At 47.0% G+C, this 13,738-nt stretch overlaps 1 protein-coding gene across 1 annotated transcript; it reads left to right on the top strand.

Moving 5' to 3' along the window:
• The first annotated feature begins 5,653 nt into the window (after nt 1-5,653).
• ndufc2 (NADH:ubiquinone oxidoreductase subunit C2) lies at nt 5,654-13,479 on the top strand. The gene is made up of 3 exons (XM_072477151.1): nt 5,654-6,063; nt 7,977-8,120; nt 13,284-13,479. The coding sequence occupies exons 1-3, from the start codon at nt 5,925-5,927 to the stop codon at nt 13,331-13,333; spliced, it is 333 nt and encodes a 110-aa protein (XP_072333252.1). The 5' UTR covers nt 5,654-5,924; the 3' UTR covers nt 13,334-13,479.
• The last annotated feature ends 259 nt before the right edge of the window (nt 13,480-13,738 follow it).

The following is a 13,738-nucleotide window of genomic DNA, read 5'->3' as shown; positions in this document are numbered from 1 at the left end:
CACCATATTCTGGCGCATGTTCAGGTACATGGAGGGAGAATTCAGAATGTCCAAATTACCTAACAGCACGTCTTTCGGGATTTGTGGGAGGAAAAAGGAGCACCCGGAGGAAACCCAGGCAGACACGGGGAGAACGTGCAGACTCCGCACAGACAGTGATCCAAGCCGGGTATCGAACCTGGGACCGTGGTGCTGTGAAGCCACAGTGCTAACCACTGTCCTACCATGCTGCCTAAAACTGGACCAAAACCTCAATATTTTAATTTATTTGTAAGACTGCGGAAAGAATGATTCGCTCCAGGAGTGATTACACAAAGAAATAGGGATTTGGTATTTTTAAAACAAAACTTTATGAATACAATATTAAACTCTTTAACATCACACCCAGAAAGAACATCTTACAATTACCCCTTAAACATTACTACTCAATTTTTCATTAAACAACAAGAAGCATACAACTGTCAATTAATCTTAAAATTAGCATGGCATAGAGTAATACTTGCTTTATAAAATAAATTTGGCTCCTGTTAGAATCCCTTCAGACTCTGGCTGAATATCTTCAAAACACTGGTTCACCTACTTCTTGGGCCCCAGACAAGACTGCTCTGCTTTACATGTCCTAACTGTTTTATAACTATCCTACTGAGAGAGAATTGTGGACTCAGGGTCAGGCAGATCAGAAGTCAGCTCCTCTCTCTCCAAAAGCTGCTCCCAACAACTCACTGCCTCTCTGCATTTCCTGGGCTCCACCCAGCAACGAACCCATCTCCCCAAGCTGATTTTTAAAAAAAATCTCTGCAGGCTACAAAAGCACATTAACTCCACAGGGACTCTGAGTGAAACCACAGTCCATTAGCCCGGACTGAAAAATACATTCCTTTCTCAATTTCACCTTCTGGCTGCTAAACCCACCCAAACAAGACAGAATTCCTTTTTTTAAAAAACATGACCATTGCAGTCAAACACACTAACCCCAGATTTTTAACCCTTAAATTGTCCCAATATTTAGAAGCCAATATTCCTAAAATCCTCCATTCATTACAATAGACACACTCACAACATTAAAGAAGTTCAACTCCATTCAGGAGTAAAGAGTATTCATCAGCAACTGGTACTGAGCTCAATAATTGTTCCTTCCGTGATTGGTACATTATGATATCTGTATATACTGTATGCTAGATGCACTGCAGCAAATTCCAAATCTTACATTGGCAGCAACACCCTATGAGCAGTGCTGCTGTTGTACCTCTTAGCAGCAAAGTCACAGGATCATTGTCACCTCAAAGTTATCTGAGAAGTGAAATCCTGACTCAAATCAGAAAATGCCATTACGCCATTGTCGTTGGGTCAAAATCCTGAAATTCTTCACCTAACACCATAATAGGAGCACTATCATCACAAGGACTATTAACAGATCAACGAGAAGATCCACCACCACCAAACCCCAGGCCAAGAAAGGGCGAGTAATAAATGCAGCCTTGCCCATAGTTCGAGACCACCAAAAAAGAGACCTTAGATCATTTTACTTCTTTTTTTTTTTTAAATATTTTTATTCTCCATTTTCACATTTTCTTCAGAGTTTACACCCCACCAACAAGCAGTAAACGGTAATGAATACAATGTCAATCCCCTTATTAACAACAACGATCCCATCCTCCCACCACCCCAAACAACGGCCCACCTGACAATATAAGCATCAAATAAAACAAACCCAAGGTGAGGGAAGAAAGAAAAAGGAATCAGGAATTGCCTATGGTCACCATTGACATATACAGTCCAACCCCCAACCCCTCCCCCTAATATTCATTGCCATCCAATCCCCGAAAGAGTACCGTGAATGACATCCATGAATTGTAGACACCCCCCCCCCGCCCCCACTCCCAGACTTCTCCCCTCCACTTCCTTTTGTAAACTCCTCCCCCCAACCTCGGTTCCTTCCCCCAACTTTTCACCCTGGCAAGACTCACCGGAATCTGTTCTACCAGGCTCCAATGGCCGCAGCCCCTCCCCCCACCTCGTTCCCGTTCACTGGCTGGCTTAAACCAGCCAGCGTGGAGGCCCCCGCCCGGGTCTCCTTCCCCTTGCCCGGTCCCAGGAAAACCAAGAAATCCCCTTCAGCACCCAACCCCCGCATACACACCCAAGCCCCAAAGAACCATCATTGCAAATGAAAGTCCCATCTCTTCCCTTGTCCAAATACATACAATGTTGGCTCATTTAGTACATACACCAACACGCAGTGAAAAAATAAATTTACATGAGGCTACATCAGTACACAACCATTTCTCAATTCTGCCACAGTCTTTCTGCCTTCGCAAACTCTTCCGCTGTCCCAAATGTCCTTGGATTTGTAGGTCACCCTCAACTTAGCTGGATATACTATGCCGCACTGCCCCTTGCTGATGTACAGTGCCTTCTTCACCCAGCTGAAGGCAGCCAGTCTCCTCGCCAGCTCCACCGTAAAGTCCTGGTATATGTGTATACCAGCTCCAGCCCACTGCACCACCCACTTCTGCTTTGCCCAGCACAGGACCTTATCCTTCACGCTGTACCTACAGAAACACAGAGTCACTACTTTTGGCGGCTCACTCGCCTTTGGTATAGGCCTCCACGACCGATGAACCCGATCCAGTTCATATCGGGAGGGATCGTCCCCCTCCCCCAATAGCTCCGCCAACATCGTGGCAAAATACTCCGTCGGCCTCGGGCCTTCCACCCCTTCGGGCAGACCCACAATTCTCAGATTCTGTCGCCTGCATCTGTTTTCCAGGTCTTCCATTTTGCCTCGCAGACCCTTGTTGGTCTCTTATCACCTTCCGCAGCTCCTTCCCCATCAAGGTGAGTCGATCACTGTGCTGCGATAATGCCTCTTCCACTTCCTTCAGTGTCTCACCTTGCTCCTGCACCTCCGCCACTACGCTCGATACCGCCGCCCTCACCGGGACAAACGCCTCCTCCACCAGCACTTTCAATACCGCCCCCATCTCCTTCTTCATCGCTTCCATGTGCTTTGTGAATTGTTTTTCCAAGTTCCACAGCCATCACCTTGGTCATTTCTTCTGCCGTGAGCAACGCGGCCTCTCCTGGTGCCCCAGCCGCCACTTTCCTTGCTGTCCCCGCGCTGACCTTTCCACTCCCCGGCAGATTTTCATGAACCACTTTTCTCACAGCTGTTTTGTTCCCCAACTTGGACATTTCACCTCACTGTGCTTTCTTACTGCTTTTGCAGCCTCCGTTGCCCCTGGGATCGGACGTTAAGACCTCAAAAATTCCGTTCCCGAACGGGAGCCCTCCAGTGAGCGGCTGCCTCCCGCCCGCCGTCACCGGAAGTCCTCAGATCATTTTACTTCTGATTATTCATTTGTCTTCTAATTAAAGTTGATACTGATATTTGGGGGTTAACTGAATTACCAAGACGTTTAGGAAAAAGTTGCCTCCTTTATGATTTCACTACAACCTTTTCAAAGCTGCATGAAACTGTGAGATCAGTGGGTTGTATAATGGAGCATCAGAAATAATGGTCATAGAAAGTAGCAGTTAAATTACTTAAACAGCTATGTAAGCTCCTGCATATATAAGGGGAAAGTAGGCCCAGGTATATTCAATTGTTTTTCGATAGAATGGATGCTCGGAATGCGAGAATAGCACATTTCAATTATCAAGTATCCAGCATCTTTATTTGTGGACTGTCGTAAAGGAGTCCTTCTCTGCTTCTGCACTCCCCTAATTCCCCACTTGCAATTCTGAATTATCACTACCATAAACCTTTATGATGACAGCAATTTCTTATGTGGGAGTGCTCATGACAAATCAAACTGTGCATATGTTGGAAAGAATGGATTTGCCAAACTCGGACTTTTTCAGATTCTCTAGCCTTCTGTTTTTACCAAAGTGCTCAAACTATCAGTTAAACAACATATATATGCAATTTGACATGTTTCATTTGATAAATTGACCGACAAAAATATGAAATAGATAATTATCATGAATCGCTCCCTTAGAACGTGGCACAGTGGTTATTTACTGCTGCCTACAGCGCTGAAGACTGGGTTCAAATCCCGGGTCACCTTCCGTGTGGAGTTTGCACATTCTCCCCGTGTCTGCCAGGGTTTCACCTCCAGAACCCAAAGTTGTGCAGGTTAGGTGGATTGACCGCGCTAAATTGCCCCTTAATTGGAAAAAAATAATGATTGGGTACTCTTAAAAAAAAATTTGCAAAAAATGTTTTTAATGAATTGCTCGCTGAAAACTGAGTCTTTGGCGATCACTTGCTAACGAGTATGATTGTCCATCTAAGAAACTCTGTGTGTCTGTGTGGGGGTGGGTGTTGGTTTCCTCTAGGTAGATCTTTTAACGTGGGTATGCCGTTGCGTATCAGCAGACACAAGGGGCAGGATTCTCCACTCCCGCGCCGTCGTGAACGCCGTTGAGGTTCACGACGACGCGAAACGGCCCCGATCCCGGCCGATTCAGGCCCTGACAATGGGCTAGGATCGGGGGCCGTCATCTACACGCGCCAGGCCTTGTCGCCCGCGTAAAGGCGGCGCCGCATAGATGACGTGGCCGACGCCGCATAACTGGCGTCATCCGTGCATGCGCGGGTTGGCCGTCGCCAACCCGTGCATGCGTGGTTGCCGTCCTCGCTAAGTCCGCCCCGCAAGAAGATGGCGGACGGATCTTGCGGGGCCGCGGAAGGAAGGAGGTCCTCCTTCAGAGAGGACGGCCCGACGATCGGTGGGCACCGGTCGCGGGCCACCACACATTTGAGGTACCCCCCGGTGCAGGATCCCCCCTCGCCACCCCGCAGGCCGCCCCCCCAGCATTCGCGCGCTGTTCCCGACGGCAGCGACCAGGTGTGGACGGCGCTGGGGGGAACCCGCCGTTTTGGCCTGGCCGCTCGGCACATCCGGGCCTGAGACTAGTGGGGGTGCCGGAGAATCGTCATTTTGGGTGTCTCCGGCGGAACTCGACCGGACCGTTACCGCCGCTTGGGAGAATTGCGGGAGGGCGTCGGACCGGCGTCCCGGGAAATTTTGGCGGCCCAGGCGATTCTCCCAACCGGCGCGGGAGTGGAGAATCTCGCCCAAGGTCCTTTACAGAGAGTAAGTCCAGTTCTAGTGGCAAGGGAACCTCAACGATTTGGGATCTCCCCACTGCTGCAGCCTTCATCCACATCGCAGCTGTTAATACGAATATCTTCCGCCTAATCCTCCACTGACACCTTGTTTTCGATTGTGCTTTGTCTGGTTCCTCCCTTCTGACCTTACCGGTATGGGCGACCCTGCCAGCATTTTACGACCCCCGTGCATTGCTCACAGGATCAACGGAATGTTCAAGCCTCTCCGTCACGTAAGGTGACAACCCAAGGAAAGCTCCGAACTAAGTACCCTTTTAGACAAGGAAGAAAACAAATGTTTACAATAGATCACTATTGTATCCTTCTTTCTGAAAACCCCCAAACCAGTTAGAGGTGAAAATAAGTCATATTCCATTCAATTTACTCTGTGGATTCCTGAATTTCCTCTGTACCTCTCCTGGTTTCTGGCAACCCATGTCCCTTGCAAACATTCCTCCCTGTGACAGTGGGGTATTCAATCTTGGGAGGCAGCACTTTCCAACAGTGATCACTGGATGGTGATCAAGAGCAGGAACCTGGAGTGATTCCCTCTTCCCCCCAACCTAACTCCCCTGAATAAGTACTGAGGCCAATTCTGTTCTGATTTCTAAACAAGATCCATGTGTGAATTCGCTATGCTGACTGGAGTTGGGGTTTTCCTGTCTGAGAGAAGGGGAATGAGTGTGTTTGGGGACAGCAGGCGGCTGGTGTGCTGAGGAGGGGCCGGAACGGTTGTTGCGAGGCGCGGGTGTCCACCCGGAGCGGCTGCGGTGAGGGGCGGGCCGTGCCCTTGGTGACCGCTGTGGAAATGGGGCTCCTGCCGGACAGGGCGAAGGTGCTGCCGCCACCGGGGATCGTCAATCGGAACAGCGTGTGGTTCGGGTTTATGGGCTGGACCACGGCAGTGATGCAGAACGGCGTGAAGCGGCGGCCGGCGCTCACCGCCGGTGAGTGAGGATCAGGAAAGGCCGGGGCTGCGGGCCCGGCCCAGTAACTCCCCCCACACACACACCGGGGGCTGCGGGCCCGGCCCAGTAACTCCCTCCACACACACCGGGGGCTCAGGCCCAGTAACCCCCCCCCCCCCCCCCCGGGGGGCTGCGGGCCCGGCCCAGTAACTCCCCCACACACACACCGGGGGCTGCGGGCCCGGCCCAGTAACTCCCCCCACACACACACCGGGGGCTGCGGGCCCGGCCCAGTAACTCCCCCACACACACACCGGGGGCTGCGGGCCCGGCCCAGTAACTCCCCCACACACACCGGGGGCTCAGGCCCAGTAACCCCCCCCCCCCCCCCCGGGGGGCTGCGGGCCCGGCCCAGTAACTCCCCCACACACACACCGGGGGCTGCGGGCCCGGCCCAGTAACTCCCCCCACACACACACCGGGGGCTGCGGGCCCGGCCCAGTAACTCCCCCACACACACACCGGGGGCTGCGGGCCCGGCCCAGTAACTCCCCCCACACACACCGGGGGCTGCGGGCCCGGCCCAGTAACTCCCCCCACACACACCGGGGGCTGCGGGCTCGGCCCAGTAACTCCCCCCACACACACACCGGGGGCTGCGGGCCCGGCCCAGTAACTCCCCCCACACACACACCGGGGGCTGCGGGCCCGGCCCAGTAACTCCCCCCACACACACACCGGGGGCTGCGGGCCCGGCCCAGTAACTCCCCACACACACACACCGAGGGCTCCGGCCCAGTAACCCCCCCCCCCCCCGGGGGCTGCGGGCCCGGCCGAGTAACCCCCTCACATACACTGGGAGCTGGGCTGGAGCGGGTTATTCACTTGCTGCCCCCCCCCCCCCCCCTTATTTTAGACCAAACCAGTTTTAAAAAACTCAATTACGGGATGTGGGTGTCCCTGGGGGTTAGGTCAGCATTTATTGCCCACCCCTACTTGCCCTTCAGAACAACTATTTTATTTTGAACACAGAACTGTTACGGCGCGAAAGGCGGCAATTCGGCCCATCGTGTCCGCACTGGCCCTCCAAATGAGCATTATCACTTGGAGCCATTTCCCTGCCTTATCCCCGTGACTATTATGCCTTTTGTGAAGAGAAACGGAGGACAGTGTTTCAAGTGTCCATCTAAACACTTCTAAAATGTTGTGAGGGTTCCCATCTCTACCATCCTTTCAGGCAGCGAGTTCCAGATTCCCGCCACCCCCTAGGTGAAAATGTTATTCCTCAAATCCCCTCTAAATTTCCAGCCCCTAACCTTAAATCTATGAACCCTCCTATAAGAGGAAATGTTCCTTCCTATCTACCCTATCTATATCTACCCCCCCCCCCCCCCTTCTTTGCTCTAAGGAAAACAATTGCATCTTAACCAGTCTCTCGATAGCTGAAGTGCTCCAGCCCAGGTGCCATCCTGGTGAATCTCCTCTGCACGTTCTCTAGTGAGAATCACTTCCTTCGCATAGTGTGGCGACCAAAAAACTGTGACCATTGAACCCCAGAAAGCAGAGGAAAAAACAGTAAATGTCATTCTGAGAAGTACTGAAGGGAGGGGATTCATGACCCTGTTTTCTAAAGAACGAAGGCTCATGCTCTTAGCAATCTTTGAGGTGAATAATTGGAGTTAACGGATGATGAAATGGACTAACATATTGTGAATACCAAGGGTTAACGAGGCTATTACAATGCTAGGTAAAAATGTGAATGAAACCTCAGGTTGAGCAGTTTGGGTTTACAAGTGAAATCCACACACGCGTGATGCATTTGGTAGACCTGTACCAAAGAATCCATTGTTATTTTAATATGAATGCCTGTCAAATAAAAACGGGTGGCGATAATTTTATGTTTTGTCACTTTATTCCATTAAACAATATGTGACCCCTTGCTTTGCTTACAGGTGTGCACAGGCAGCTGCTTTATGTTACTGTTGGCTGGTTTCTTGGCTATTATCTCACCAAAGTAGAAAATTACAAGACTGCCAAATTAGACCAAGAGATGACGGAATATATTCGGCATCATCCAGATAACTTTCCTGAAAAAGGTATCCATTAATTGAATGCAAACTGAAGAAGTAAAAAATATATAGGGTTTTAAGGGATGTTATTGTTTAGGTAGGTGATGAACTACCTCCAATAAGGCATTTTGTTGTCATACACATGATTATAATGAAGGAATACAGAGCTGATGTAGAAAGATCTGCAGATTAGTGAACTACATTTCAGGTAAACTTAGTCTGTGATGATGAAGAGATCTATATTTCCAGCAGGGGTTGCTGGTGTTACAGTGAGGTTGTTATGAATAAATTTAGGGTAATTGAGAGGGATCATATGATCTGTGCTGGTATCTCGGCTTGGGCTTACATGTGACAAGTAGGATTTGCACCTGACAAGTGCCAGACAATGACCATCTCCAACAAGAGAGAATCTAACCATCATCCGTTAACATTCAACGGCCGTAGCATTGCCAAATCCCCCATTATCAACATCCAGGCAGTTACCATTGACCAGAAACTTAACTGGACCAGCCATAATTGTTTTACTGAAAGAGGGTTGACTGCTTTTTATATTAGAGCATGGGGGGGGGGGGGGGGGGGGGGGAATATATCCCACAAGGTAGTGGAATCTCTAGTGTAAGTGGTGCTTACTTTTCTTTCCTTCTCTGCTGCCTCTCTGCCTCATCGTTAAGTTTTTTGAACACCAAGCGTAGTGCAGCTCGATGGACAAGTTGCCATTGTGAATGATTGATAATAAACCGAGCGATATAACAGACAGTTGCAGCTTTGGCCTTGTGCAGTTTACAGCTCACTTAGAATCAAGAGAGCAAGAAATAAATGTTAGCCAGGATTGCAACCTAAGCAGGGAAAATACTAACCTTATTATTCACTGCGCAGAATGTAGGTGGGAGCTTGCGCTCAGCTTGAAGGCAGAGTTCAAGAGAGGAAAAGAGACTAGAAGATTCGCCTAATTGGGAGCTAGCAATCGACAGGTACCTCGTAGTGAAAGGCAGTCAGCAGCCAGCTTAGTTGAAACTTGGAACATGCAGAGAGAGTTTGCCAGGAGCTGGGAGAAAGCAGCCTGTCTGTCCAAAGCCAAGGCAAGGAGGGTCGTAAGCATTAGGAACATGCATATTCCTGACTTATAAATAATTAAGCACGAATGCAGTGAGGCCCAAGCTTGAGCTGAGGTTATGAAGAAAGTAAAAGGTTGCTTAGTCAAAATCTAATGAAGGAATAACCATGAAAAATCTCGTTCAAGAATAACTGGAAGGCTGAGGAGAAATCAAAGTTAATTCCAGAGAGTTGTAGCATACTTGGTTTGGTTCCAGAAAGAGAAGTGAATGTACCCTCATGATTTTGTATAAGTGAACTCTTCGGTAGAATTAGGAAATTAAAGAACTGGATTTGTACTCTCCCAAGTCTTGATAAACTATAGTGTTAAATTACCAGTGCTTTCTTTGTGTTTTTTTTAAATAATTTTTACAATTAATGGGCAATTTAGCGTGCTCAATCCATCTACCCTGCACATCTTTGGGCTGTGAGAATGAGACCCATGCAGACACGGGGAGAATTCTTTGTGTTTTTTAACAGGAATGTCTGCTTTGTTTAAAAACATGAACCCTTTGTGACATAGTTCTTTAAGTTGATCTGTAGGTGTTTGAATTTCCCAATAAACATTAACCTCTCTCTCATGATAGTAACGCTGGATGAGTAGCTTAACTTATATTTATTCATTGTAGAAAAATGTCTTGTTGGAAAATTTTGCTAAATTTTCCCTCCAAAGGGAAATGAGGTAATTTGTAATATACTGGCTGCTGTCTTGGCTGAGGTCAGCATAGACTGGGGATTATCTTCTTAAGCTCAATGGCCCAGCTACATTCAAACCAATTTTATTTTTGGAAAAGCTTTTATCAAGTTTTTAACAATTACAAAATGTACAAATACCTTTAATAAAACACCAACCCCATACAAATCCCCCCCCAACAACCTACCAATAACAACAAACACAAAACAGAAAAAAGTAAGAACACTCTTTCCCCCCCCCCCCTCCCAAGCTCCCATCCCTAACAGCTAATAGTGACCAATTCTCTGAAATACAATATAAACGGTCGGCGTCTCCAAAAATGCCCTTAACCGACCCTATCACGGTGTATTTGAACTTCTTGAGATGCAAAAAATCCATCAAACCCCCTAACCATACCAAAGCGCTTGGTGGTGCTACCAACCACCACTCCAACAGAATCAGCCTCCGCGTCGCCAACGAGCCGAAGGCCAGGACATCCGCCCCACACCCATCCACAGCTCTGTCACATCCAAAACCCTCAAATAACCACCGGGGGAAGGGTTCTATCTCAATATTTAGGATCGCTGACATGGTGTGTAAAAAGGACCTCCAATTTAGAACCGGGCCAAAACACACGTGTGTGTGTGTGTGTGTGTGTGTGTGTGTGTGTGTGTTCGAAACACTACCTTTAGCTGAATGAGGCTCAGTCACACATGCAACAACGTAGCATTCACCCTCTGCAGCGCCTCACTCCACACCCCCCTTCTCCAGTTTTGGCCCCAACTTCTGCACCTATATCGCTTTCACCCCTTCCAGCAACTCAACTCTTCCTCCTCTATTCACACATTTATGTCGGACGTACTGAGCTCTTCCGACCCCGAACAGGAGAGAATGCGCTCCAATAAAGATGATGGTGCACCGGTAAAGCCGTAAAAAAAACCTAATAAAACTCCGTACCTGGGTGTACCTAAAATGTCCGAGTCTAACGGCCCAAATTTCTCCTTCAGCTCCTCCAGGCTGGCAAACCACCCCTCCAAGAATAAATTGTCCACTCTCTCCTTCCATGCACAAAATGTGGCAACACTCAAACCAACTTTAAGATGCTTCTTAAATTTATCTCTGTAGAATTCTGGATTTACATAAAAAGAAAAGCCAGAAATATATATTTTTAAACTTGAACCCAGAATCCCCGGAAAGTTTTTACACCGTGCTAATGGTACAGCGAGCAGTATTGCCATGAGGAGCATCATTCATTGGAATGAAAAATGAAATGAAAATCGCTTATTGCCACAAGTAGGCTTCAAATGAAGTTACTGTGAAAAGCCCCTAGTCTACGCATACCGGCGCCTGTTCGAAGAGGCTGGTACGGAAATTGAACGCGCGCTGCTGGCCTGCCTTGGTCTGCTTTAAAAGCCAGCTATTTAGCCCTGTGCTAAACCAGCCACAGGGTTTTGGTTAGACTGCTCAGATGGCAGCTCAACTAAGTTCAAAGGTTAGTTCTGTATTTAGAATAGGAAGGTTGGGCATTTAAAAACAGAATTTGCTTTGCAATATTGTTAAAAATATGCCATGATTTGAAAGTAATGAATAAAATGATATGAATAATAAATAGTTACAGATGTATTTAATGGGGAGGTGGTGGTGTGGTGGTATTGCCAATGGACTACCGACCCGGGTTCGAATCCCACCGTGGCAGATGGTGAAATTTGAATTCAATAAAAATCTGGAATTAAAAGTCTAATGATGACCATGAATCGATTGATGGAAAAAAACTATCTGGTTAACTAATGTTCTTTTAGGGAAGGAATTCTGCCACCTGGTCTGCTCTACATGTGAATCCAGATCCATAACAATGTGGTTGACCCTTAAGATACCCTCTGAAATGCACTTAAGATAAATGGGTATGGGCAATAAATGCTGACCCAGCCAGCGGCGCCCACATCACATGAAAGAATAGAAAACATATACCTGGAGAGGTGATCATTGCAAATGTATGTGGGATGCTGATAATTTTTCATTAGAGCTGACCCAGCATTCCTCATCTGTTCAGATCCATTAATGACATTTCGGAGTGAAATATATTTTTCAGAATATGCAATGGTTTTTCTCTCTAAAATTCATCTTTTGGACATGTTTCACTATTGAGAATTAAGTGAATGACACCCTTTGCACATAGGTGCTGCTTCAGAACTCCCTAAATCACCACTGTCATCACATTAGTGTATGATCATGAGTCTCCCAGCCATTCTTGGCTCTGGGTCTGTGCTTGCAGGTTGCAACAAATTACTGGCCTTTATCTGGGGATGCTACAATGGGCTTTGGTAGCCTCCTTCCCTCTTGCTCCTCAGTCAGCCTAAATGGCTGAAATTTGCTGTGTATTGTGACCTGTGTGAAGTGAGTTAGCCTTGTTTCAGTCCAGTTTCACTTGAATAAAATTACCTATTTGATGCTCTGTACTGGAGAGTTCAAAAGAATAACTGAGAGAGTAGACATGATCCATTAGTGCACTGTTGGAGCACTTTTCACTCTGCCCAGTATAACATGCTGTTTCTGTATGCACTTGCAATCTGTTCGTACTAAACTTCTCTCATCCTCTCATTTCATTTTTCAATGAAAATGGGCTGGCATCTGTGCTTTAAGAAAAAACAGAAAGCTTTATGATTGTGTTAGTTTGTAAAGGCACAGCTTGTGGAAAGTACATCCCAATGTGTCAAAGCCCACCTTCAAGATTACCCTCCGCTACATCTACGCAATTCTATTTTTTTTATCTTGGGCATGTAACCTACGTGAGAGTGCCAGTTGCAGGAATTAGATTAAAACAGATGAATATTTGTTTCACTATGGACTTTTACAGCTAGTAAAGAAAAGAAGCCTTCACTCTAATCAATCTAGGTTGGATTTGGACTATGCCTTGCAGTGAAAGGGAAATTATTTTTTAAATTACTGCTGATTCTTGTGACACCTCTTTGCCCACTACTACAGTTAACTTGTTTTATGTTGGTAATGTGTTGAAGGTTAATGTCTCCGTCAAATAGTAGACAGAGGAATATATGCAAATGTATGAAGCATTCATTTCCAGGCTGTGCGGGTCAGTTAGCTAGCTGGTTGGAGTGAGATGCATAATGATACAGCAGCATGGGTTCAATCCCTTTACCAGCTGTGGTGGTTCATGGAGGCTGCCATCCTTCCCTTGCCCCACACTTGTGGGGAACCCCCATCTCTCCCTGATGTGGAGAGATGTCTCTGGCCATGTGTGGCTATGGTTAACTACCTCTCTTCCTGGCCAATGTTGAAACTCTTGAGGCATCCAGTCCCAACAACCGCAACTTGTACTTTTGAGTCTGCTTATCGATCATAGCACGATGAAATGATTGGTTCTTTTAAATTTTTGAGTATGATTGATTTTCTTATTTGTCTCTTTTCAGAAAAAAAGACATATGCAGAGATTCTGGAGGATTTTCATCCAATTCGCTAAACTATTTGACGGTAGCCCTTAGTTGACCATGTTGGGTAATTGTTATAATTCACACGACTCTATCAGCTAATGTATGAAAATATCCTAGTGTGCTCATGGTCTTTTTCATTGTAAATTAGTTCAAAATAAATTATACAAACTCATTATTTACGTTGTTTTTATTTAAATTTGATATTAAAATGCAACATATTTGCAGCAAGCAGACTAGTTTTCTCACTAAGCAGATGGTCATCGATCTCTGTGCCCTAGAAATGATGTGGAAATTTGAGACAGACAGTAAATAAATTATTGCAAAGCAGTTTAAATAACCTGCGAGGAAAATTGGCTGGAAATGCTGTAACTGTAGAAACTAATCTATTGTGTCCTTCACATGGGCCTGGCGTGGTGATTTTGGCTATGAAGAGA

This window comes from Scyliorhinus torazame, chromosome 15 (genome assembly GCF_047496885.1).
Source record: "Scyliorhinus torazame isolate Kashiwa2021f chromosome 15, sScyTor2.1, whole genome shotgun sequence".
Taxonomy (NCBI): Eukaryota; Metazoa; Chordata; class Chondrichthyes; order Carcharhiniformes; family Scyliorhinidae; genus Scyliorhinus; species Scyliorhinus torazame.
Note: the sequence above shows the minus strand (reverse complement) of the source record. Positions and strands in the feature narration are given on the sequence as shown.

Excerpts from the sequence above, each read along its gene's own strand:
- ndufc2 (XM_072477151.1), top strand. The coding sequence starts at position 5,925 with ATGGGGCTCCTGCCGGACAGGGCGAAGGTGCTGCCGCCACCGGGGATC. Across the intron at positions 6,064-7,976 it reads GCGGCCGGCGCTCACCGCCG|GTGTGCACAGGCAGCTGCTT; the intron begins GTGAGTGAGGAT and ends CTTTGCTTACAG. Across the intron at positions 8,121-13,283 it reads AGATAACTTTCCTGAAAAAG|AAAAAAAGACATATGCAGAG; the intron begins GTATCCATTAAT and ends GTCTCTTTTCAG.